The 26,375-nt window shown below is 40.4% G+C and overlaps 1 protein-coding gene across 1 annotated transcript in view; it reads left to right on the forward strand.

Moving 5' to 3' along the window:
• Positions 1 to 26,375, forward strand: part of LOC139456275 (dynein axonemal heavy chain 10-like) — a 99,866-nt gene that overhangs the window by 37,602 nt on the left and 35,889 nt on the right. Inside the window, exons 25-45 of the mRNA XM_071237899.1 lie at positions 2,042 to 2,275; positions 3,271 to 3,393; positions 5,345 to 5,578; positions 5,850 to 6,073; positions 7,219 to 7,387; positions 8,958 to 9,058; positions 10,471 to 10,654; positions 11,358 to 11,492; positions 12,039 to 12,191; positions 12,808 to 12,996; positions 14,525 to 14,671; positions 15,222 to 15,413; positions 16,042 to 16,160; positions 17,166 to 17,460; positions 18,264 to 18,521; positions 19,232 to 19,436; positions 19,701 to 19,975; positions 20,376 to 20,528; positions 21,185 to 21,510; positions 22,948 to 23,155; positions 24,162 to 24,326. Coding sequence (XP_071094000.1) covers positions 2,042 to 2,275; positions 3,271 to 3,393; positions 5,345 to 5,578; positions 5,850 to 6,073; positions 7,219 to 7,387; positions 8,958 to 9,058; positions 10,471 to 10,654; positions 11,358 to 11,492; positions 12,039 to 12,191; positions 12,808 to 12,996; positions 14,525 to 14,671; positions 15,222 to 15,413; positions 16,042 to 16,160; positions 17,166 to 17,460; positions 18,264 to 18,521; positions 19,232 to 19,436; positions 19,701 to 19,975; positions 20,376 to 20,528; positions 21,185 to 21,510; positions 22,948 to 23,155; positions 24,162 to 24,326 — 4,089 coding nt within the window. The remainder of the gene's footprint in view (positions 1 to 2,041; positions 2,276 to 3,270; positions 3,394 to 5,344; positions 5,579 to 5,849; positions 6,074 to 7,218; positions 7,388 to 8,957; positions 9,059 to 10,470; positions 10,655 to 11,357; positions 11,493 to 12,038; positions 12,192 to 12,807; positions 12,997 to 14,524; positions 14,672 to 15,221; positions 15,414 to 16,041; positions 16,161 to 17,165; positions 17,461 to 18,263; positions 18,522 to 19,231; positions 19,437 to 19,700; positions 19,976 to 20,375; positions 20,529 to 21,184; positions 21,511 to 22,947; positions 23,156 to 24,161; positions 24,327 to 26,375) is intronic.

Genomic DNA, 26,375 nt, shown 5'->3' on the forward strand with positions numbered 1-26,375 from the left:
CGACAATAGCTAATCAGAAGGCAGCTTAATTGAGCTTTATGGAACCAGTTTCAAACTGGCGACTACGCTTCGAAACATATTTTGACCTACACACGATTAAAAAATTAAAAACTGAACAATAGAACATTCAAACATTCTGGAATGGCTAATAGATGATCTGGATTGTATGAATAAATTCATCAAGTCCATAACTGTCGTGCGGAATACCCTGTACCCTGAGGTTACACGTTCAAAAATCACATTCCAACCGTCACTTTCATGATCTGATAAGCGATGCTCTGATTGGTCAGATAAAAGGTTGTTCTGACATGACCCACAAAGGGATGTCCTCAGATCTTTGTTTAGCGGTAGCGAGAACTAAGATCTGATTTTAATGAGATTGAACTGAAGAGTCAACTCTGTGTAATGAAGTATAACGACCAGTGGAACAATCTGGGTCCGAGGCTTCTAATAATGGCCTACTTCATCTCCCTTATCCTTCTTTGTTGTGAAACATGATAAACAAGGATGATTAAAGGATCAATGGCTATCACACCTAGCAAGGGAACGCTATACTGATGCATCGGTTGATCACGATTGTTGTGTATGTATTATGTTATTTGTCCGACCCGCACATTGGAGGAACATCAAATCTTCAATACATAACAAAACCGTAGTTGGCTCAATCACTGTTTAATGGAGAACTGGCACTGCCTCACACAGCTGCCTAGGTTACCACAACATAATGACGTCACACCTAAAGTGACGTCACTGCACGTGCGCATTGGCGCACTTACAATGTAAACATACCTAACATGCACAACATTCCTCCCCCTTAAAAGAAATTACTTTCTACTTCTCTAACCAATACATTTACAATATTCAGAACACAGTACTATGAGCTATTTTCTAAAGTTATAATTTAACAATGTTACAACTTTCAACCACAACTTTCAACCACAACAATGTTGTGTATGTATTATGTTATTTGTCCAACCCGCACATTGGAGGAACATCAAATCTTCAATACATAACAAAACCGTAGTTGGCTCAATCACTGTTTAATGGAGAACTGGCACCACCTCACACAGCTGCCTAGGTTACCACAACATAATGACGTCACACCTAAAGTGACGTCACTGCACGTGCACATTGGCGCACTTACAATGTAAACATACCTAACATGCACAACAACGATTTTTTACTTCTCGATCACAATTGCTGCGTAAGTTAAAAGTATTGATTCTTACCTTAAATGTATTCTTTAATAAATATGACACCAAAAACTAATAACTAGTGAAAATGAGTAGTGTAAACGTAAATATTTTCATCCGTTGCGCCATACTTGATACTGCCAACAGTAAATTGTTAGTGTGCCAGGTATTTGGTCATCCTGTCTATGAAAAAGATGACTTACGCACCACAGAACAGAGCACATGCATGTATCGTGATACGTATTGGATCGTGAGCAAGGTATCATGATGCGTATCGTATCACATAGTTGGTGTATCGCCCCAGCCCGAATTTCAACCCAGCTGTAATAACCAAACACATTGATAACCGTTCATTTTTCTGTGAGTGATGAAAAAATGATGAACATCTCACTCCGGGAGCAATCAGCAATTGACCTTGGCATTGATTTTATTCAGATTGTGTTATATATGGACAACTTGATTTTATCACATTGTTAATTATGGTATTTTCATAGGCTTCACTGATTTTTCTTATGATATTTTCTACAATCTCTGTTTATTCAAAATGGCTGTCTTGTTTTAGCTAAACATGCATGCAAGCTATTACTTAATCAATTGGAAATATTCTCATTAAAAACTCATCAACAGCAGCACTTACCTAATACTACTGTTTTGCCCTGTCGCTGCTTAGCTAGATTTGATTTACATCGATAAAAGACTACACTGTCTACCACTTTTGATGCCAACATACAAAATTCCATGAAAGACAGGCGGCATTAAAACATGTCCTTGATGCAAGGATTAGACAGTATCATTGATAATCGACTCAAAATTCAAGGCACTTTTAAAATCAATTAATTTCTTTGTAGGGCGTGAAAGAAGTTGAGGAGACGTGGAGCAACATGAAGTTCACCGTGCAGGCGTACATGAAGGGAACATCTCACCGAGGCTTCATCCTGGGCTCCGTGGACGACGTGCTGCAGATACTGGACGACAGCGCCATGAACCTACAGAGCATGTCTGCATCACGATTCATCGGACCCTTCCTGAACTCCGTACAGAACTGGGAGAAGAGCCTGTCTCACATCTCCGAGGTCCTTGATGTAAGTTGATAGAAATTTAGTATAGCTAAAATGGATAGAATTATCATTAAACCGCCCGCACGTTATCAGAAATGAGCGGGCCACTGTAACTTGATAATTCCCTCATTTTGCTTGACGACAGGCCATTATCACGCCTGTGTTAGGTGATGTCATAGGGTAGAGAAAATGACGTCACATAATATAGTGACGTCATCTGGTTTATTCTATGACGTTTCCATATTTGTAAAATGTGGTCAGTGACATTCACGTTGATTGCAGTAAATGTTTCAAAACCGATGTTGTTGTTTCTTTTTATTTGATAAAAAATTCCATCCATTTTAGCTAGAATAACGGTAACGCTCTTTTTCAGGTCATTATCATTTGCAGAAGCCCTCGGCCTCGCCCTGAAAAATAGCGTTAGCCTTATAGTATGAAATGTGTTGGGGTGAATTGTTTGAAAATCTGATGTCAATGACTTAAAAAAATGAAGGCCAGAAAGATGACAATGCAGTTTGATGACTGGGCTCTTACATTCATGTGATTTGCTGTTTAGAATGTAGAAGAAAAGGTTGATTTATGTCTTGTTTCAACAAAGTACAGTAAACTAAGTTTATAACGAACACGCTTATACCAAACTGATGGATAAAACGAACAGTTTTGGGGTCATGTCCATTTCCTGTATATAGACTGTATATGTGCCTATAAGGAAACTACGGTTATAACGAACTGAAATTAATGGTCCCTTTTTGTTCATTATAACTGTAGTTTACTGTATTTACATGGGATGAATAATATGTTGAAAAAAATTGTTATTCTGTCATTTTTTGTAGAAGTTCAATATTGATTTAATTTAGTAAATTATGTTTTTAAATTGTTTTGTAATTATAGTCTTTTTTTTACAAATTTTGTCATATAAATATGCTTTGACTTACTGTTACCATTCTTCACTTATCAAAATGACTTACAGATAAAACTTTGTTGTGTTCAGGTGTGTTTACCTGTTTGTTTGTATTCAGGTGTGGATGGTGGTTCAGAGGAAGTGGATGTACCTGGAGGGTATCTTCATCGGTGGTGACATCCGATCTCAACTCCCTGAGGAGGCCAAGAAGTTTGACCAGATTGACAAGACATTCAAGAAGGTGAGCTGTAGGCCTGAGATCATTCTCTTGTTGACCATGTAGATTTTTGTACACTTGATGTATAAGGTGTGTCTGTGTGTCTGTGTGTCTGTGTCTATGTCTGTGGCTGTTTGCACTAGTCTGGAGTAACGTCAGTTTTACGGTGCTAGCCCACTGAGGTACCATGCTGCTTCTTAGCATGGAAACCCCACTCAGACACAGTATGTTGACCCCACTCAGACGCAGTATATTGACCCCACTCAGATACAGTATATTGACCCCACTCAGACACAGTATATTGACCCCACTCAGACACAGTATATTGACCCCACTCAGACACGGTATATTGACCCCACTCAGACACAGTATATTGAACCCGAGCAGACCCAGTCTCACTGAATTCAGATCTTAGTTCCCGCTACCGCTAAACAAAGATCTGAGAACACCCCATTAGGGGTCACGTTAGACCGACCTTGCGCAAACTTTGACCGACCAATGGAATGAATGACAAGAAGTTGACATTAGCCAAACAGAGGGAAGCTTTCTCATGTTTTATGTCACTAATTTCAAATCGGCGACTACGCTTCGTAACATATTTTGACAAATTCACGATTGAAAATTTGAAACCTGAACAAAAGAACATTCTTGTGAGTAAACATGGACTCGTCCCAGCCCTATTCTCAGTTCGTTTTTACATTCATTTGTGTTGGATGTCATGTGACAAACATACTGATGTGAAAAAAAACACAGCTTGTCACATATAGTGTCTCATTCACAGAACAAAATTACCTGCCTTAGTCTTACCAGGATCAGCACCATTGGTTTTGCCTAATTGGTAAACATCTAAAACCTGCATCACCTTAGTCTTTCCATTTGCATTAAACTAACACAATGGGATATAACTGAAAGTTTTGTAAGACAATTTTAAACCATTTCTCTCAATTACCCAAGTACAGTAGAACATGGATATGACAAACTACTAGGGGCCGGAGAAATCAGTTCGTTAGATACGTTGTTCTATATATATACATTTTCACTCAGAAACATCTGCCATCTTGGATAAAACAAAACGCAATACACGTGATTGCAGCATTGTGTTCTACTGGATGTACATATTATGTTGTGTTTTCACTCTATCCGTGTTCGTTCTATCTGTGTTCTACTGTATGTACAAATCATGTTGTGTTTTCGCTCTATCAGTGATCGTTCTATCCGTGTTCTACTGTATGTACAAATTATGTTGTGTTTTTGCTCTATCAGTGATCGTTCTATCTGTGTTCTACTGTATGTACAAATTATGTTGTGTTTTTGCTCTATCTGTGTTCGTTCTATCTGTGTTCTACTGTATGTACAAATTATGTTGTGTTTTCGCTTTATCAGTGATCGTTCTATCCGTGTTCTACTGTATGTACAAATTATGTTGTGTTTTAGCTCTATCAGTGTTCGTTCTATCTGTGTTCTACTGTATGTACAAATTATGTTGTGTTTTTGCTCTATCAGTGTTCGTTCTATCCGTGTTCTACTGTATGTACAAATTATGTTGTGTTTGCGCTCCAATAGCCTTCGTTCTATCTGTGTTCTACTGTATGTACAAATTATGTTGTGTTTTCGCTCTATCAGTGTTCGTTCTATCCGTGTTCTGCTGTATGTACAAATCAGGTTATGTTTTCGCTCTATCAGTGATCGTTCTATCCGTGTTCTACTGTATGTACAAATCAGGTTATGTTTTCGCTCTATCAGTGTTCATTCTATCCGTGTTCTACTGTATGTACAAATTATGTTGTGTTTTTGCTCTATCAGTGTTCGTTCTATCCATGTTCTACTGTATGTACAAATCATGTTGTGTTTTTGCTCTATCAGTGTTCATTCTATCCGTGTTCTACTGTATGTACAAATCATGTTGTGTTTTTGCTCTATCAGTGATCGTTCTATCCGTGTTCTACTGTATGTACAAATTATGTTGTGTTTTCAGATAATGACAGAAACCCACAAAACCCCTCACATCAAGCTGGCATGCCATGCACAGAACAGACTGTCTGACTTACAGAACCTCAGCACCGGGCTGGAGAAATGTCAGAAGTCCCTCAATGATTATCTTGACTCTAAGAGAAATGCCTTCCCTAGGTTCTTCTTTATATCAGATGATGAGCTGCTCAGTATTCTTGGCAGCAGCGACCCTGAGTGTGTGCAAGAACACATGATCAAGGTCAGTGGTAATGATAATTAAGGTGATGATGATGATGATGATGATGATGATGGCGATGGCGATGACGATGATTATTATGATGATGATAAAGAGTATAGTATGATGGATGAGGATGATGATAAATAGTAGAAGAATGATGATTGATGATGATTTTGATTATGATAAATAGTATGAAGTATGATTGTTGATGATGAGGATAAATAGTAGAAGGATGATGATGATGATGATGATGATGATGATTTTATGTTTTATTTCCTTTGTCTTTTTGCAGATGTTTGACAACATTTCAGCCCTGAGGTTTGCCAAGGGCGCCAACAATGAAGCCACGGCTGCTGCCATGATTTCTGCAGAGGGTGAGACGATGGAGTTCCGCAGCAGCATTCCGGCAGAGGGTCGTGTTGAGGATTGGATGACAGGGGTCTTGGAGGAGATGAGGAGGACCAACAGACTCATCACCAAGGAGGCCGTCTTCTTCTACTGTGACAAGAGGACAAGGTGGGAAAGAGAGAGAATTGAGTTGGGGAGGGGATGAGGACGACCGAAAGGCTCATCACCAATGAGGCGATCATCTTCTGTGACAAGCGGAAAGGGTGAAGGAGAGAATCAGATAGGCGGGGTTTAGGCTGCTGAAGGGTGGAATGATGGCGTTTGGGATGAGGTGTGTGATGAAGAAGTGGAATATGAATCAAAGGGTTGTCTGTCAGGTGTGGTGTTATATTGATTAGAGGGGTAATGTGGAGTGAGGAGTGATAGATATCGGGGGATCTTTAAGTTGGAGGCAGATCCAGGATTTTGTAAAAAGGATGGGGGTGCACACTATCTAAGTCATGAAGTGAAGAAAACATGAAAAACTCCAAGTTGTTGTGGTTGTAGAAGTATGGAGTGGTGGGTTAGATTTGGGCTAGAGTTGCATCCCTTAGCTCTGCTAGGATCTGCTGTTTATGGGTTTGAATTAAAAACTTATTCCAGTTATGGCCATGATTTTCACCAAAGTTCTAAACATCTACATAATGCATCAATTTTGACTTTCCTCCCACATTAAGCTGACACACTGATATATCTGAAATATTGTTCAAGTTAAAACAGCATTAAGTCCAACTCACTCCCTCTACCTTGACATAAGAATTAGAAAATTATAGATTTTAGACAGAGTTCGTATGTGTAATGAAATCCTTAAAAAGTCAGACTTTGAAATTCCCAAGTCTGGAATAGCTTGGGAAATATAGAAAAAAGTTATAAAGTCATGGGAAAATTTATATCCACTTTTAAAATATGACAAACCAATCAAAAATGCCTCTGACTTCCAAGTACTTCAGTCAAAGAATCCCTCAGAAATAATTTTTGATTTTGAATATGTCTTGCATCTAAAAATACACCCTTGTTACAGCTAAATGAGGTTCAATTATACTGTATACGTACTGTAAGTCCCGATGTGTTTGAATTTAATCTGGAAAATATATGACATGGGGGAACTATATGTGAATCATTACACAACAAGTTGACAATTCTTTTAACTATGCCCGTTTGCATTCGGCTTGTCCCGGAATAACATGAGTTGGTCACGAATGCATGGGATTCAGTAATCACTGCACGGTATGGTAATATGTAGTGAAGTGCTGACAGCTAGCATCCTGCTTCAGAGTGGAGTGGATGATGAAGTACCAAGGGATGGTGTGTCTGGCTGGCAACCAGGTCTGGTGGACGTGGGAGGTCGAGGATGTCTTCAAGAAGGTCAAGAAGGGGGTGAAGACAGCACTCAAGGACTATGCCAAGAAGCTTCACAAGCAGATAGATGAACTGGTAGTGCAGGTAAGAGCTCCATACAGCTTGTTAGAACATAAGGTTCAGTACATACTGGGCACTCACCAAAGCAATATAACCATTATTTTAGGTATCGTTGTTGAAGATTGAACTTTACATATTTTGTTTGATAGGCATTACTTAGAAGTTGGCGGATGACAAGATAGACACAATTTTATGGATAACAACTTCTTTAATACTGTAAAAAGCGACGTTTCGGTATAGATCCTTATACCGTAATGAAAGTAATATGAAAGGAATACATCACTCGTCGCAGATAAATTTTAGAATAGTAAACAAAAACTGAAGGTCTAAATAAATCCAAAACGGGAGCTCCACTGGTACACGTCCTAGCTGCAGCCCGACAGACAGTGATGTCAAGAGGTGACCTAGGTCACGTGAGGTCACACGGACGGCAATGGCGTGGTATAAAAGTCGGACTCAGGAACAGTTTATTTAAGCAGTGAATGCATGAAGGAGTAATGCAGGAAAAGTATACAAATGTAAAAAATATTTAGATTTTACTAAGATTTGTTCATGATGTCAGTCACTGGATTGTCTGGTCCAAATTTGATTGTTTTACAGCCTGTCGTCATACACCTGGAATATTGCTCAGTGCAGCGTTAAACAAACAAACAAACATAAAGACATGAGTGCCAAGAAGAATTACCTTATTTGACGTAATAAGCACCCTGCTCTAATAAGTGCCCACGGCGATATTTGCTAATATATTGGCTAGTGAACAGTCCCAATTAGCTTCTGATTGATCAATGTACACAAGACATGCACTCGTGTGTTATGTGCACCCTTAAATATGGGCAATTAAATTGTGGAAAAATATATCTGTTGTGTATAATACGCACAGACTTTTCTTTTGTATTATTTCAGGCTTTCAGCATAAACCATGAAATTTATGATCTTTCAACTCTTCTTTTTTTTTTCACCAAAATTTTATTCTAATAATTTCTAATTTTGAGAGCGCCCTGGACGCTTATTACTTTGAATAATGTAGTTTTCTCCTCAGAGGTCATTCATGGTAGCAACTTAAACTGAAACGTACTGGGGGATTCCGGATTAGAACTGGTCCCTAGCAACGTATGCAGGTAGTAGGCGGCGACTAAGTGGATTGGGTGGTCAGACTCGCTGACTTGGTTGATAGCATGTTATTGTATGCCAATTGCGTGGATTGTGGCTCAAAATATCAATCACTGCATTGTCTGGTCCAATGAGTGAGGATTTTAAACATCAAACACACACATACTGGCCTCAAAAGTGATAACATACAAGGAAACACCCTAAATAGACTAAACTTCTACTAGCCATAACGGTATACACAGTGACTCATGCTAGAGACTCATATGCATCTCTGCAGTTATTGTTAATAAATTTTTAATTAATTTTCGATATGGTCAACATTTGTTTTATGTATTATCAGTATATGAGGTTTGAGTATGATCCGTTTAGCATTTACACATTGGCTTTTTCAAAGAAGCCATAAATAATTTATGTTTGAAAGTGTATTTTTCGATTTGGCAATACGCACTTGAGGTTTGATGATCTATTTTTTCACCTTCTGTAGGTGAGGTCACCTTTGTCCAAGAATGACCGAAGCAAGTTCAACACAGTACTCATCATCGACGTACACGCCAGAGACATTATTGACGGCTTTGTCAGAGACAGGTAACACTTGTTCATAGTAGTAAAGTTAAGAATGGGATGACAGCTTATATGTATTTCTATGTTAATTATGTCAAAAGATTGAGATTCTACCGAAAACGAAAATCTGAATGCAGCTTTAAATAAACAAATGATGCTACCATATTTGAAGTATTACCGGTAAGCACCTGTACTTACTTTTGATAACATTTGAAGCGTCCTTATTAACATAACCAATAAATGTGTCATGTCGTTTATACTATTTTTATTGTCATGTCATGGCTGAAATTTTGCTGATGTGACTTTACATTTTAACTCGCTCACTATATGTTTTTTGTGTTGTAACAATTCACAGCTATAGCCTACAGTCACAAAGCACCTCTGTTTTGAAATGTTTTTTGTCCATTCTGTGCTTATTGAGCACTACCGCCCAAACTACAAACATTGAATCCTGATTCTGTGCTGAAACTTTATGGTTTTGATGTATAGGAGAGAACTCAAATGAACTAGAAGTATGTTTTTATCTGGAACAACACCCTAATTACATTTTAAAAAAAGCATGTTCAGTACTGGTTTACTGCCCCTGTAATTCCAGGGCAACCAAGACTAGTCACCAGCAACCTATGCTAATGATAAGAGGTGTTCATGTGGTCAGGCTCGGTGACTTGGTTAAATACAAGTCTTCATATATTGACCCATGCAGCATTAAACAAAACACACACACACACACACACACACACACACCACACCACACCACACCACACCACACCACACCACACCACACCACACCACACCACACCACACCACACCACACACACACACACACACGTTTAGTGTTTCTGCTGACGATCTTATTCATACTAGAAAGGGGGCGGCCTAGTGGTTAAAGACCAGGGTTCGATTCCCGACATGGGTACAATGTGTGAAGCCCATTTCTGGTGTCCTCCGCCGTGATATTGCTGGAATATTGCTAAAAGCGGCATAAAGCGGCATAAAGCGACACTCACTCTATCACTCATAATAGAACGTTAACATTGAGTTAACAAATATGCATGATCTTCTAACAATGTCTACTCAAGGCTAGAGCTTTACTTCCAGCACATGTTATTACCATAGTTCCGTGTTTTGTCCCTCAGCATCATGGATGCCTGAGAGTTTGAGTGGCCTAGTGGTTAAAGCGTTCGCTTGTCGCGCTGAAGACCCGGGTTCGATTCCCGACATGGGTACAATGTGTGAAGCCCATTTCTGGTGTCCTCCGCCATGATATTCCTGGAATATTGCTAAAAGCGACATAAAACGACACTCACTCTATCACTCATAATAGAACGTTATCATTGACTTAACAAATATGCATGATCTTCTAACAATGTCTACTCAAGGCTAGAGCGTGACTTCCAGCACATGTTATTACCATAGTTCCATGTTTTGTCCCTCAGCATCATGGATGCCCGAGAGTTTGAGTGGGAGTCTCAGCTTCGCTTCTACTGGGAGAAGGAACCCGATGAACTGACCATCAGTCAGTGTACAGGATCGTTCGGCTACGGTTACGAGTACATGGGTCTCAATGGGAGGTTGGTCATCACACCGCTCACTGACAGAATCTACCTGACACTTACACAGGTAAACTTGGAAATCATTCACGGCCATAGAATATTGGCGTACAATGTTGGGGGTTCTAGTCATCATCTAGTCTGTCGGTCCATTTGTCTGTCCGTATTTTGTTTTCGGAACATAACTTGAAAACCGTTAAAGATTTTTCATTCCAACTTGGCACATGTATTAACCTGGATTGAAATGGTTCCATTTTTCTAAGAAGGGATTTTAAGAATGTTTATTTTTTTCCATTTTCCGTCGATCCCAGGATTTGCAAGGCATGTGCACCGCCAACTCGTTGTCAACATATATTTTCCAAATCTTAATGTTTTTATCAAAGTGCTCACTTGATTTGATGAACTTTGCAAAGTAAGACCTGTTTTATGACAATATAGATCTTAATTATCGATCAGATCGTCTTGACTGGGCGCCACCATTTTGTTTGAAGCAAATGCAAGTGATACGAGAGGTGGAATCTGATTGGTCTATAGGAGAGGAATAGAAGGACGTAACTTGTAATAGCCACTGGTGGCGCTACAATCTAGCCCAGGAATTACAGCCTATTTCGGCAAGGGTGGAAACTTTTAAAGTCAGTCAACTCTCTTGCCTCGGGAAGATGAACTATTACTGAATATCAGTAACTAGTTCAATGCTAGGTGCACGAATCAGACTGACCGATGTGAGCAGTGAAGTCTATCATTCTGAAGGCTAACATTATGTCTCCCCCCAGGCTCTGTCGATGAAGTTGGGCGGGGCTCCGGCTGGTCCCGCTGGAACAGGGAAGACGGAGACGACCAAGGATCTGGCCAAGGCTCTGGGACTGCTCTGTGTCGTCACTAACTGTGGAGAGGGGATGGATTACAAGGTATGTGCCGGAACATTCCGTTGATCAACCACATCACTTAACAGCTTTAGCTGTTTGCGGTGGTTGCTTTTTAGAATTGTTAACAGTAGTCTTTAGATGGCCACATTATGAAATTTATAATGTCAATTAACTAACAATTTGTTTTGTCATGTATTTGGTCATTGCAATTAACAGGTGATTTTCTAGTTGCAGTAAACGTACCTCTGTGTTGCTCCCTATAAACAATTTTGATAATAACCGTCTCTCTACAGAGCTACGGACTGTTCCATAGTGTTTTCCTAATAGGTTGTTGATGCGGAACGTACCACACTAAACAAACCCTGCCATAATGTACATGAATTGTATTCCCATGAAAACTGCAACATGACTCGCTTCCTAAAACACTTGCCTTCAAATATGTGTACTTATATTTTTGATCAGTCAACTTTTTATGTACTGTAAATTGTGAAATTCTGTAGCTTTACAAAAATCATAAAAATCCCAGACCTCCGGAAAATAGAGGCCTTTTTCTTTAGGTTTTTGTACTATGTAGAATGTTTGTTCCAGGCTGTGGGGAAGATCTTCTCTGGGCTGTGCCAGTGTGGTGCATGGGGCTGTTTTGATGAGTTCAACCGTATCGACGTGTCCGTATTATCTGTCATCTCAACACAGCTGAAGACAATCCAGAATGGACTGCTACTCAGCCTCAAGAGATTCCATGTAAGTCATTAACTCAACAAACTTGGACAATTTTTTCGGCACCAATGACTTTGGAGATGTTAGTGTAGTTGGTTTCTTAAAATGCCAGAAAGTTTTCAGAATTATATGTCTGTGTGTTAGAATGTTAACTGTTTGTCTTGAGGCAAAGAAACTGTTCTCACACAATGGCATTCTGCTTATGACTTTGGTGCTTGAAAATTAAAATACCAAATTGTTTTCTTCGGTTTTCAGAATATTTTAGAAGGCTATATAACACACGAGTGCGTATTATATGCAAATAAAAAAGTCTTTTGTACATTGATCAATCGGAATGTGTGCTAATTGGGATTGTTCACTAGCCAAAATATTAGCAAATATCGCTGTGCGTGCTTATTAGAGCGGGGCGCTTATCACGCCGAATACGGTAATTGCAATTAATTAAAACAATTTCATAACTCATGCTAAGTAAATTATTTCTTAAATTCACACTTTATGTAATATGTTCACCTTTATGACAAAATGTAAAGTGGTTGCAAAGCTTTGATTTCTTGGTTCACAATTGCAGTGTATAAACATTTCTAATACATTGGTCTGTCTTGATATGTAATACACATATGATAATTTGCTTTCAATGCAGTTTGAAGGTCAGGAGATTGACCTTGACAGTCGTGTGGGTATCTTCATTACCATGAACCCTGGTTATGCCGGACGTACAGAGCTCCCCGAGTCGGTCAAGGCATTGTTCCGGCCAGTGGTGGTCATTGTCCCTGATCTGCAGCAGATCTGTGAAATCATGTTGTTCTCTGAGGGATTCCTGCTTGCCAAGGTAAGCTGCTTCTTTAGCTGATGTGCCACAAGGTTCAGTGCAGAGTATCCTCCCTTAGCCTTTTCCGGATCTGCTTGTCGTGGGTTCTAGACCCAGATTTGTTCTAATCATGATCTTTTGTCTGTCATGCAAGTGGTAAGAGTCTACGTTCTTCATCACCTGTGCTTTTTCCTTCTACATTAACTTGATATTTCATAAACAATAAGGGGGCATGGGTGGCCCAGTCGTCTAAGGCGCCACGATTCGTTGTGCAGAGTTGCGTCCTTTGGGCACGCCAGAAACCTATGATTGTGGGTTCGGATCCCGGTTCTAGGTTTGTCAGCACCATACCCGTGCTCGTGGGTTTCACCGAAGTGGTAAACGTCTGAGACCTGCATCACTTGGGGCTTTCACGCCGACACGCCGCGATATAACTGGACTACTGTAAAAAGCGGCGTGAAACCAAACTCACTCACTCACTCATAAACAATAACCTATCTCAGTCGACTTAGCCTAGGTGATAAATCCCCAAATACAAATGATCTCAGGCTGCCAAAATTATTTATATGTACCTTGATATTTGTTTCATTTGTTCATGTGATGAATATTTACTTTTGACTGACTTTCTCACCAGGCACAGGTTATTTTATTATTTGATTGACTACCTTGCCAAGTAAGTCTCTAAAAACATGAATATATGGAAAAGTCAATGGTTTCCGGAGAGTTTGTCTAATTTTTTTGTTAGATTGGATGTCGGGTGTGCTTAGTCCATCAGTGAGAAACATGAACCCCAGTACACCATGCTTGTGTAATACAGTCACTAAAAGGATGAACCTGTAAGAACAGGACCCGTGAAGATCCGGGTTACAATAGGTCTTCAGCAACCCATACTTGTCATAAGAGGCGAGTAACGAGATCGGGTGGCCACTGACATGCTGACTTGGTTGATGCATGTCATCGTATCCCAATTGTGTAGATATATGCTCATGATATCAATCACTGGATTGTCTGGTCCAGACTAGATTGTGGACAGACCGCCGTCATATAGCTGGAATATTGCTGAGTGCCGGAACACCTATTTTGTTGAATTCTTGTCACTACTACAAGCCTTTTCAAGGCTATATTTACACATGCCAGAGAGCTTCAGGAATTAGAAGGATTCATTAGATATTTTTGCATTAACTAACCTATAGGCCTAGAGCTGAGAAACTGATGAGTATAGGATGCTAGAGCTGAACAGGGGATGAGTATCAATTGCTACAGCTGAGAAGGGACGAGTATAGGTTGCTAGAGCTAAGAAGGGACGAGTATAGGTTGCTAGAGCTGAGAAGGGACGAGTATAGGTTGCTAGAACTGGGAATGGGATGAGTATAGGTTAGCGCTGGGTTGGTTGGTTTTTGGTTTTACGCCGCACTCAGCAATATTCCAGCTTTATGACGGCAGTCTGTAAATAATCTAGACCAGACAATCCAGTGATTGACATCAAATGTTTTATTACACACATGCTCTGGAGTTTCTAAGAGAGACTAATGCTAGTGCTGTGATGCAGGTACTGGCCAAGAAGATGACTGTGCTGTACAAGTTGGCCAAAGAGCAGCTGTCCAAGCAGTACCACTACGACTTCGGTCTGCGTGCTCTAAAGTCAGTGCTAGTGATGGCCGGAGAGCTGAAGAGAGGGGCGGCTGAACTCCATGAGGTGAGTCACCTGGAAAGAGTTGATTATGTTGTCAAACGCTGTTGTGTAGAAGTTGAAGGGACCAAAGTAAATACTTCGAGTTATCCGAGTTTCAACACAACCGAAAATGATGAATAAAGAAGGGACACACAGGGACCAAGCTTTTACTTCAAGACAACCATAAGTTTGACACATCAAAGTTTGACACATCAAAGTTTGACACAACAGTGTTTGAGTGTAGTTCTAAGATTTTACATTACAAGACTCCAACTTGCACAGTCACTCTGACAAATGTATTTTGACATACAAGCTGGATTATCAAAGGTAGTCTAATTGGCATTCACAATGTGATTCAAGTCGTTAATGATACTCTTGTTAGTCTCCTAACTGAGAATTGACTTGAAATGGGCACCACACCATGGAACAAAGTCTTCATTTTTGAAGAATCTTTGGGACTGATTAGTATAGTTTCAAGAAAATAATGGCGCTGACTAGAGAGACTTTGCTCACTTGTTTAACCTTGCCCCATATTGACAAAACTACAATGCTGCATTCATTGTTTGTTCCCCAGGATGTTGTGTTGATGAGAGCTCTGAGAGACATGAACCTGCCCAAGTTTGTGTTTGAGGATGTGCCCTTGTTCCTGGGCCTCATCACTGACTTGTTCCCAGGGCTGGACTGTCCCCGAGTCAGGTATCCCAACTTCAACGATGCTGTGGAGGGAGTCCTGGAGGAAAACAACTATGTCATGCTGCCGCAGCAGGTAAGGAGGATGGTGATGATAGAAAGTGATGATGATGATTACAATGAGAGTGATAGTGTTGTGAAAGTGTGATGACAGTGTTATGATGACAGTGTTATGATGACAGTGATGATGATAGTGTGATGTCAGTGAGATGTCAGTGTGATGTCAGTGATGATGACAGTGTGGATGACAGTTTGGTTGACAGTGATGATGATAGTGTGATGATTGTGTGATGTCAGTGATCATGACAGTGAAGATGATAGTGATGATGACAGTGATGATGATAGTGATGATGATAGTGTGATGTCAATGATGATGACAATGATGATGATAGTATGATGTCAATGGTGATAGTGTGATGTCAGTGATGTTGACAGTGATGATGATAGTGAAGATGACAGTGATGATGATAGTGAAGATGACAGTGAAGATGACAGTGATGATGATAGTAAAGATGACTGATTATGATAGTGTCATTTCAGTGATGATGATAGTTTGACGTCAGTGATGGTGATAGTGTGATGACTGTTGATGACTGTTGATGAAAGTGAGGATGACACTGATGATGATAGTCCTTTAGTTCATGTCACTGTTGACTTTCTTGACCTGAGAGACTAATATTCTCTGTATATATTCCATGCTTCAGGTTGACAAGGTGGTCCAGATGTACGAGACAATGTTGACCAGGCACACCACCATGATTGTAGGACCGACTGGAGGCGGGAAGTCTGTGGTCATCAACACTCTGGCCCAGGCACAGACAAAGTGAGTGGACAGCTGTTACCAGTCGCAGACTAACATATACGCAAGATGGCCTTCAGTTTCTTGTATACAAGATGGGTGCAGTCCACAGTACTCAGTGAACATCTGCACACAAAGGAAAATCAATCAAAGTGTCGGACCTACAAACTAGGGCTAGGACAAGTCCAAATTAATACCTGGGTACCCGACCCGACCCGACCCGACCCGACCCGACCCAGTATTGCCCAACACTATCCGACCCTACCCAGGTACCTATTGTATATCTCGATAGTTGGGTACAAACTGTCCGTTTGGGAATTGTTTTACGGGTGCCTTGACACACACTATTTAGACACACATATAAAACAATGTATACACTGAAGTTGACTGAAGCTTTATCTTTATTCAAACTTATAAAAGTCAGAAGGAATTTGTGCATAGTCAGAGAGAAACTTAGTGTAAGCAAGAAGTGAATTTTTGTCATTAAACAATATATCACGTGACTAACCATGGGTCTGGGTAGTCCTGTGGTTACCTGGTTCCTACATGGTACCCGAGTTACCCATCCCATTCCTATTACAAACATGAAAATTATTGTAAATCATAAGTGGTCCGTAGGTGTCCCAGTCACAGATGGGGCAATTTTTCGCCATTTGGTTTCATGGGATAGTTACATGTTCATATTTAATGACAGGCTTTTGTCCCACATTAGCTCTCTTGCCGTGATTTAACTGGAATATTGTTCAAAGCCGGAGTGGACCCAACTCACTCACTCTTTGTTAAGAGGTGATCTGTTCTAATCTGTGAGTAGAATGGGGATCCAGGGTAGAGTAGGTCTTCAGCAACTCATGGTTGACGGAAATGGCAATTATGCTTGTCGTAAGAGGCGAGTAACGGGATCGGGTGGTCAGGCTCGCTGACTTGGTTGATGCATGTCATCGATCCCAATTGCGTGGATCGATGCTCATGTTGTCAATCATTTACATTCATTTCAGCCATTTATTCTGAATGTACTTTTGTTTTTCACAGACTGGGCCTGACGACCAAGATGTTCACCATCAACCCCAAGGACAGGAGCGTGATAGAGCTTTATGGAATCCTTGATCCAACAACCCGAGATTGGACCGATGGTTTGTTGTCCAACATCTTCCGAGACATCAACAAACCTACTGACAAGAATGAGAGGAAGTACATTGTGTTTGATGGAGATGTTGATGCATTGTGGGTTGAGAACATGAATTCGGTTATGGATGACAATCGGCTACTGACCCTTGCTAATGGAGAGAGAGTTCGCCTGTTGAAACACTGTGCTCTGCTGTTTGAGGTAATGATTCTGTCATATGCATTCTAGATGTACTTTATAGATTGTGTTTGTTTGTTTGTTTGTTTCATGCCACATTCGGCAATATTCCAGCTCTATGAATATGGCCTCTAAATAATCAAGTCTGATCCAGACAATCCAGGGATTGATATTATGAGCACACAATCAGCTAGGTCACTGACCCCGACCTCACAATCCACTTGGTCACCTCTTATGACTGGCATAGGTTGCTAGGGACCTGTTCTAACCCGGAGTCCCAACTTTTTTTAATATGAACACCCCTAATGCTATTTCAGTACAACTAATTCCAAAGCCAAAACATAAAGAAACTTTGGGATTATTTACTGTTACAAAACATGGACTACTCCAGATAAGAAGTATTTCAATTTGATCATGGGAGAGAAACAAATTAAAAAAAATAATATTGTTTAATTTTTTCCCTAATTCCTACAAATACAAACATCTATTACCATCAGTGCCAAAAATTCTGTATTTCGGCTGTCATCACACTATAGAATCGTTACATTTTCGACAGAAGTCCTCTTCACTGTCAGCTATCCATTATCAGTTGTGATACTAACAGTATCTCCCTTCCTAAACCTCTGCACCTGTGCAGGCGGGAAGTCTTCCATTCTTTCCTGTAAAACAGTATGTGCTTCTTCCATCATCAAAAAAGTTCTTAGTTGTCGTAGCACATTATTTAAGGTTGTATCTTTGTTTACGTTGTTTACTCAGTCTAGATCGTATTTTCACCTTCGATTGAAGCTTAGAGTATTAATTTGATCCATTTCTCCTTTCCTTCTCAGGTATATGATCTTCAGTTCGCCTCCCCTGCAACCATCTCCCGATGTGGTATGGTGTATGTTGACCCCAAGAACCTGGGCTTCAAGCCTTACTGGCAGAAGTGGGTCAAAGGCCGGCCGAACAAGACTGAGAGAGATGAGTTGACTCGTCTGTACGACAAATATGTGCCCTGTCTCATCGATATGGTGGTTGAAGGCATTGTGGATGGTAAACAACAAGAAAAACTGAAGACGATTGTGCCGCTTACAAATCTGAACATGGTAAGCTGAGCTCTAGATAAGCTGCATATTTGCATAAAATATACAAAATAAACCACTACTACCCAATTAATTTTGCGTTAGATATTTAAAAAACCCATAGTAAAACAACACTCTGCATAATCAGTCAAGGCTTAAAAAAATAAAAGAATTGGTTTTCAGGCAATGGGTTTTAAAAATATAGTGAAGGCGGGTGGTGGAGTTTTGTTTGTTTTGGATGTTCAAGCTAGTATGTAACCAAATTTTGTTCACAATAATTTCGGCGAAATCACCTTGTTCTTAAATATTGTAGCATTTCACTGCTGTGGTCATGTGTTCGAGATGCAGAATATGTAAAGATTTTTATTTCTTTTGAAAACTGAAATAAGAACGAAATGTGCAGCAGATGATGATGCAGGCGGTGCCTGGAAACCAAGACTATTATTTTTTTTAGCCCAATGTAGCCTTTTTAACTTGTGTGTGTGAGCATATATTTTTTTACAGTCATCACAAAACACACAAGACCAACATGAACTCTACTGCAGTAAAGAATGCATAATATGGACGCTATATCTCTTATTATACCCTTAAACAAAAATAAGACATTAATCATGAAAGAACTGTGTAAATTCAAATCTATTAGTATTTAGCCCAATATTGGTGACATCTTATAAGAAAATGTGATCGATAACACTATTAATGCATTCTTCCTTTGTTTCAATCTATTCTCTCAGGTGACCCAGCTGTCGATGATGTTGAATGCCCTGCTGGTGAAGGAGATCCCCGAATCAGCAGAGGTAGAGGCTATATTTCTCACTGCTTTGTACTGGTCAATCGGAGGTGGTCTGCTTGAAGATGGACGTATCAAGTTTGACAACTACGTCAAGTACCTGGCTTCTCTCAACATGATCACTGACGACAATGCCATGCCAGGGCTAGGTATGTACTGCAATTTGGAAAATTTGGAAATACCTGATCCTGATTGGTCAATCAGAAGTCTCAAACTCACAATAACCACTTCTAATTCAGATGGAAATCCACTCAAATCATAGCACCCAAACCATGCTGCTACTCTCAGTATCTAGGGGCGGTCGGGTAGCCTATTGGTTAAAGCCTTCGCTCGTCATGCCAAAGACCCAGGTTCGAGTCTGGATAAGTATAGGAACATCTTGAATTTAATGTGACATTTCTGTTTTGTTCCAGGTGACCTGCCCTCCAACTCCACGCTGTATGAATACTACTGGGACATGGAGAAGAAGGGATGGATCCAGTGGTCCAAGATGGTGCCCAAGTATATTCACAGTCCGGAGAAGAAGTTCAACGAGATCCTCGTCCCAACTGTCGACACTGTGAGGTCAACATGGCTGCTGGAGCTTATGGTGGGCATCAAGAGACCTGTTGTCCTTGTTGGCGAGACCGGAACGTCGAAGACAGCCACTACTCAGAACTTCCTCAGAACCCTGGATCCGGAATCACATGTAAGTTGAGGCCTATTTCTGTAGGACATGATGATGATGATGATGATGATGATGATGATGATGATGATGATCTATTTCTGTAGGACATGATGATGATGATGATGATGATGATGATGGTGGTGGTGGTGGTGGTGGTGGTGGTGGTGGTAGTGGTGATGATGATAGAACTTAAAATAGAACTTAATCATTAAGTGGCATGTTTTCAACAAAAATAGCAATGAAGTTACTAACTTTTGGAAGACTAATGAAACACCCCTCTCCCCCCACCACCATTCCAAAAAGCTTTGTCCACGTTTGTGACCTACCCACTATCATGTTAAGCCTATTCTGACATACTACCAACTTTTGTAGTACATTAAGCACCATGCTGGAGATGAATGTCGTCTTCTCTCTTCCCCAGTTGCTGCTGAATATGAACTTCTCCAGTCGGACCACATCCCTGGACGTCCAGCGAAACTTGGAGGCTAATGTAGAGAAGAGGACGAAGGACACGTATGGTCCTCCACCGGGAAAACGCCTCCTCATCTTTGTTGATGACATGAACATGCCACAGGTAACATTCAGTTGGATGTAGGCAGTCAAGGATTTCCCTAAATATTGCCTACTTGTGGAGGCGAATATCCTTGGTAAGGCTTTATAGTTAGCAGTGAATCACCCCTGATATAAGGTGAGCAGCTCGTGGCAAAGTTTCTTCTTGGATTCATGCCACTGTGAGGTTTGGTTCTTTGACATTTTGTTACAAGGTATTTCCAAATTGAAATGAAGAAACTAACCCAGAAAAGGGTTCGTACAGAACTTAATTGTGAAATCAGTGAATGACCACACAAACTAATGGAATAATCAACAAATTTATTTGCAAGGACACAGTTTTAGGTTTACAGGCAATACAATGAGTCAAATAAGTGGCATCAGCGATCAGTACATGAAGGAATATATAATATATGTGCACTTACGATTGTCCGGAGTCTTAACCGGTCAATATGTCTTGAAACTGGCCTGTCTCTGTTCTTGAATCTGGAACAGTGTTGAAAGCTGGCAGGAAATTGGTGTTTATGGCTAGGTATCAAATCCGCACTTCGCAAGTATTGACCTCGAATCGAATTGAATTGCCCTTGTGTTGCTCTTATGATGGTTAAGCCAACCTTCTTGAAACTGTCACATCACGAAACCTCTAGGACGATCAAACTTGTCATGTCTGTTTGCATCCAGGTTGACACATATGGCACCCAGCAACCCATCGCTCTCCTCAAACTGCTGCTTGAACGTGGCGGCATCTACGACCGTGGCAAAGACCTCAACTGGAAGAACATGAAGGACATCGGCTACATAGCCGCCATGGGCAAGGCAGGTGGAGGTCGTAACGAGACGGACCCCCGATTTGTGTCGCTGTTCAGTGTGTTCAACATGACATTCCCTGACGATGAGTCTCTGTACCATATCTACAACTCCATCCTCAGCGGGCACACACAGCCCATGAGCAACGACATCCAGGACCTGGTGTCCACCATCACCAAGATGACCATGTCGCTCTACAGGTGAGTTTTTGAAAACCATGAAAATCGAATTAATTTTCCATGAGATAATGCTATGTGTTGAGAAAGGCGAGCTGTACTTTCAATAAGCCAAGGACCGCTGATGCGGCAGCAGTGTCCAAATGTTTCCGAATAAATGAAGTGCCTGTTGTGCATCCTGCTAGGGTGTTCACGCATTCTGAGGAGCAGGTATGCTGAGGGGTAAAGATGGCGGATGTGGTCTAGTTAAGTCTAGAGGCAAGAGAGTTAACTGATTATAAAAGTCTAGTTTCCACCCTTGCCAAACTAGGCTGGTATTATGGAGTTACATTTTGGCTGGACTAACGAGTATGCATAGTCCAACAAAATCGCGTAACGAAATTGAAATTCGGTCAGTAAAATGTCATGTAGATAGATTTTGGTCGATTGCAGGATTTGCCAAGCATGTATACCGCCAACTCGTCAACAAATATATAACAAATCTTTTCATATTTTTAATCAAGGTGCTCACGCAATTGATCCACTTTGCGATGTAAGACCTGTATAGAACTTGATTATCGATCAGATCGTCTTGACTGGCGCTGCCATTTTGTTTGATACAAATGCAAGTGATACGAGAGGTAGAATCTTACTGGACCATAGCAGAGGCTTAGAAGGTTCATGACTCGTAATTACCACTGGTGGCGCTACGATCGAGCCCAGGAATTATAGCCTAGTTCAGCAAGGGTGGAAACTGGACTTTTGAAGTTAATTCCCTTGCTTTGGGAAGATGTTACTTGTGATGACAACAGTCTGCATTGGAAAGGGTGATGCCAAGGTAAAATTAGCGCCCTTCCAGCTGCTTCAGATGCTTTCTGTTAGCTAAGTCTCATAGGTGCAGACTAGAACTGCCTTGGTTTAGCAGACTTTACTGAAGGCTCCTCTAGTTTAATTCTACATTGATGCAATGTGTGAAGACAAATAAACTTGTTATTGACGAAAAAAATCAAAGTTTATATTGTTTGTTTTTTTTGGTCTGATGTTTGTCTCCAAAATAATATCACTGAGAGCATGTTGACAGCATAATTATATAAGTAAGCACAGTAGGTAAAAAGTTGTTCTGACATGAATATGTTAGAAAATTAAATATGTGATATAATATCTGATTTGCATTGGGTAATAATAGGGCTTTGATTTCTTGGCTTAGAGGTTTGTAGAAAAACATGTAAAGAAAAAATGAATTCCCTTGATGGTAGTAAAGTATTGTCATTGTCATGTAGATTATTATTTGTGATTATTTTATATGAGGTTGAACAATATATGTGGCCTTAGCTGTTTTTGTGTAAAAATGGTTGGGGAAAAATGTGGTTTCCTTAATATGATCATGAGCTTTGGGCTTTCTGACTGTATAAGACTGGCTTACTTTACAGGAATAAGAATGTATTTACAAGTGTATTTATTCGATATTCTCTTTGCTTTCAGCTCCATCGTAAAGGAACTTCCTCCCACACCATCCAAGTTCCACTACATCTTCAACCTGCGAGACTTGTCTCGGATCTACAACGGCCTGTGTCTGTCAACACCCGACAGGTTCACCAAAGTCGACCAGTTTCTCCGACTCTGGAGGAACGAATGTTTGAGAGTTATTGGGGACAGACTCATCAGTGAGACCGACAAGGAACTAGTCAATGTAAGTCCACGAAAGTATGCTTCAGCAGTCTTCGAAATTCATGCTAGTCCTCAAGCCCAAGACTACCAAATTGTGCTGAGGACAAGTAAGAATACAGAGAAGGAGGTTCTCATTAACTAGTAGCATTTGAGGGCTTTAATTCTGAACCGACCTGTAAAGATCCGGGGTAGAATAGGTCTTCAGCAACCCATGCTTGCCGTAAAATCCGACTATGCTTGTCGTAAGAGGCGACTAATGGGATCAGGTGGTCATGTTTGCTGACTTGGTTGATGCATGTCATCATATCCCAATTGTGTGGATCGATGCTTATGATGTCAATCACTGGATTGTCTGGTCCAGACTCAAATATTTACAGACCACCGTCATATAGCTGGAATATTGTTGAGTGCAGCGTTGAACAACAAACAAACAAACTTAATTCTGAACCAGGTCTCAATGCTTCGTCTTTGCCTTGTTCAAGTAGGACAACCTACCAACTCTGAGGACCAGTGTAATTAGCTATAGGTCTTAAGGAAAGCGTTTCCTAATTCTCCTTCAGTGTGGAAGTGAAATGTTTAATGAGAATTGACCCAAGAAGCAAAGAGACTGTTATACAATGTTCACTGACATAAGGAGGTTTGAGGTGGCCCAGAGATTGACTCATTTGTTGGAATCAAACTTTGATTCCCCACATGGGTACAGTGGGTAAAGCCCATATCTGGCATCCCAGATATTGCTGTATACTCCCCAGGGAGGTGAGAATGAGTGCACACTAATCCACTGACCAAGGTAATAATTAAGGGTGCTTTGAGCAACAACACATCGGCCTTAAATAGCGCCTAGCAAATGCAACAAATGTAAAAAAATGGTTCCTCTTGTTACATTGCCTGGCGCTTGACACGCACATGTACGTGCATGCATGTCGCTATGGAAGTGCTTAATGTTGAATGCAACGTTTAACCCCATTTCGCCTAACCTCATCCCACGTCTCCCAGGAACGTTAAAATTTATGCATATTTTCCCCCAGAAAACACTTAAAGGTCTGCTGGAGGAAAACTTCAAGGCGGAGGTTGAGTTTGTGCAGAAAGATCCAATTCTGTATGGTGATTATCGCACAGCGCTGGACGAGGGAGAACCTCGACTCTATGAAGATGTACAGGACTATGAGGCCAGCAAGGCTCTCTTCCAGGAGGTAGGTAGTAAGGCTGTATTAAGTATCCACTTCTGGACATGAGAATTTACATTTCTTCAAAGTTTTCCTTAATTTTATAAAAAATGTGCTTGTGATGGTTGCTATGTTAGAATTAATCAGAATGTTATTTAACACTAAGGATTATAAAGTTACTTGGTATCATAGCTAAAATAACATTCAACCCAATCTCGGAATAGGACATAATCTCATTAAGATCTCATTTTACTCCGATACGATACCTCATTGTATAAAGATCTGAGGTCACCTGCATAGGAGGTCTCATCATGTGAACCCTGAGTGAACTTTGACTACCCAATCAAAATGATGGCTGTATATGTTTTTGAACCAATCAGATGTCAGCTTTCTAAAATGGTTTGACTTTATTTCTTTAGAACACAGTAAGCCCTCCATTCGCTCAGACATGACTGATTATCTTAAATATCCACAATATAATAGCACTGCTTTAATTTGGGGGATTCAGAAAAGCCTGGTTATACAGTCAAGTCTCGTTCATCCGACATTGTTGGTTGCATATGATTATGTCGGATTAACGAGGATGTCGGATAATGAAATTAGGTATTATCAACGTTCGTGATCGAAAATTGGACAACTACACGATAGATTAAGATTCAAACATGTTGTAATAAAAAAAGTAAAAGGAAATATTCATATTGTTGCGTTACATTGTTCACGGAATATGTTTTCTAATCATGCAACCTCTAAAGTTTAACACAAAACACAAAGTTTATCTCTGCAGCCGTTTAAATATGCAGCTACTCGCCGACTCGTCTCGCATCAAAACACGGGCTATGTACTCGCGGGCAGATGACCATGGAGTACGCTGATCACCGTGTCGGATTAACGATACTGATTAATGAGTGATTTCAGCAAATCCTTGCAAATTAGGTGTGTCGGAGTCGGAGTGCGAGACTGTCGGATTAACGGGTCTAAACAGCACTGATTTAATCGGTTCCCGTGCTTTGTGTTGGATAAAGCCAATTGTCGGATTAACGAGTGTCGGATAAATGAGACTTGACTGTATTTGTTTTCTGTTACCAATTGGACCAATGAAATGACTAAAAAGAAGTCACCATCAGACAATAAGAATGAAGCTTTCTCAAAGTTTTACAACTTCCATTTCAGACTATGCTTGAAAATATGTTGACCATTTGACAACTGAACAAAAGAACATTCTGTAATGTCTAATATATAGTCGAGATTGTATGGCAATACTTTCTACGTACTATGCAACGTCTCTTCCATTCAAATGTTTATTCCATTTTGTCGGAATCAACTGACAGGCAGTAATTGTCATTTGGAATATCCCATGTTAACTCTTTGTGGTTGCATGATTAGAAAACACATTCCGACTGTCACCTTCCTGATCTGGTGAGTGACACTCTGATTGGTCATTCTGACATCACCTGTTATGGAATGTCTTCAGATCTTTGTTCAGAGTTAGCGAGAACTTCGATTTTGTTTATTGAGGGTGCAACACGGATTGACTAATCAGATAGTTAACCCATCTTGACTTCCTATGCAGGTGTCCTTAGATCTTCCTGCAGAGATGTAACGTATCAGAGTGAAAGAATTGATTTTAATTATACTGGCTCATCACACATGAAGATCACAATAATCAAGGGAAGATCCGTCATACTTCTGCCAGCCATGTGCAGACCACTGCACATACACAATAGTTATAAATACAGACATACAGATTTATCATATATTGGGTAGGTTTCTCGGCAGGATAAAGCCAACGGATAAAAACGATATCCGTTTGGGTCATATGCGGATAGGGACTACTTTCACTGTATATTAACAAACATGGCGTTGCCCTCGTCATTCGGCGATCGAGTCAGAATTAACCTTCGGGAATCTGGATAAACCACAGGGATAATTGCTATCATTATCAAAAGCACAATCTAATATACTGAAAATCAGTGTCTAACTGTGACGTAGCTAAGGCATTTTATAAGTTTATCAACTTTGGCGATATAAATTTCGAAACAATTTTGCGAGGGCACAAGGCCTAGCCAAGCGGGATCA

This window comes from Haliotis cracherodii, unplaced genomic scaffold (genome assembly GCF_022045235.1).
Source record: "Haliotis cracherodii isolate W230 unplaced genomic scaffold, xgHalCrac1.p SCAF_11, whole genome shotgun sequence".
NCBI lineage: Eukaryota > Metazoa > Mollusca > Gastropoda > Lepetellida > Haliotidae > Haliotis > Haliotis cracherodii.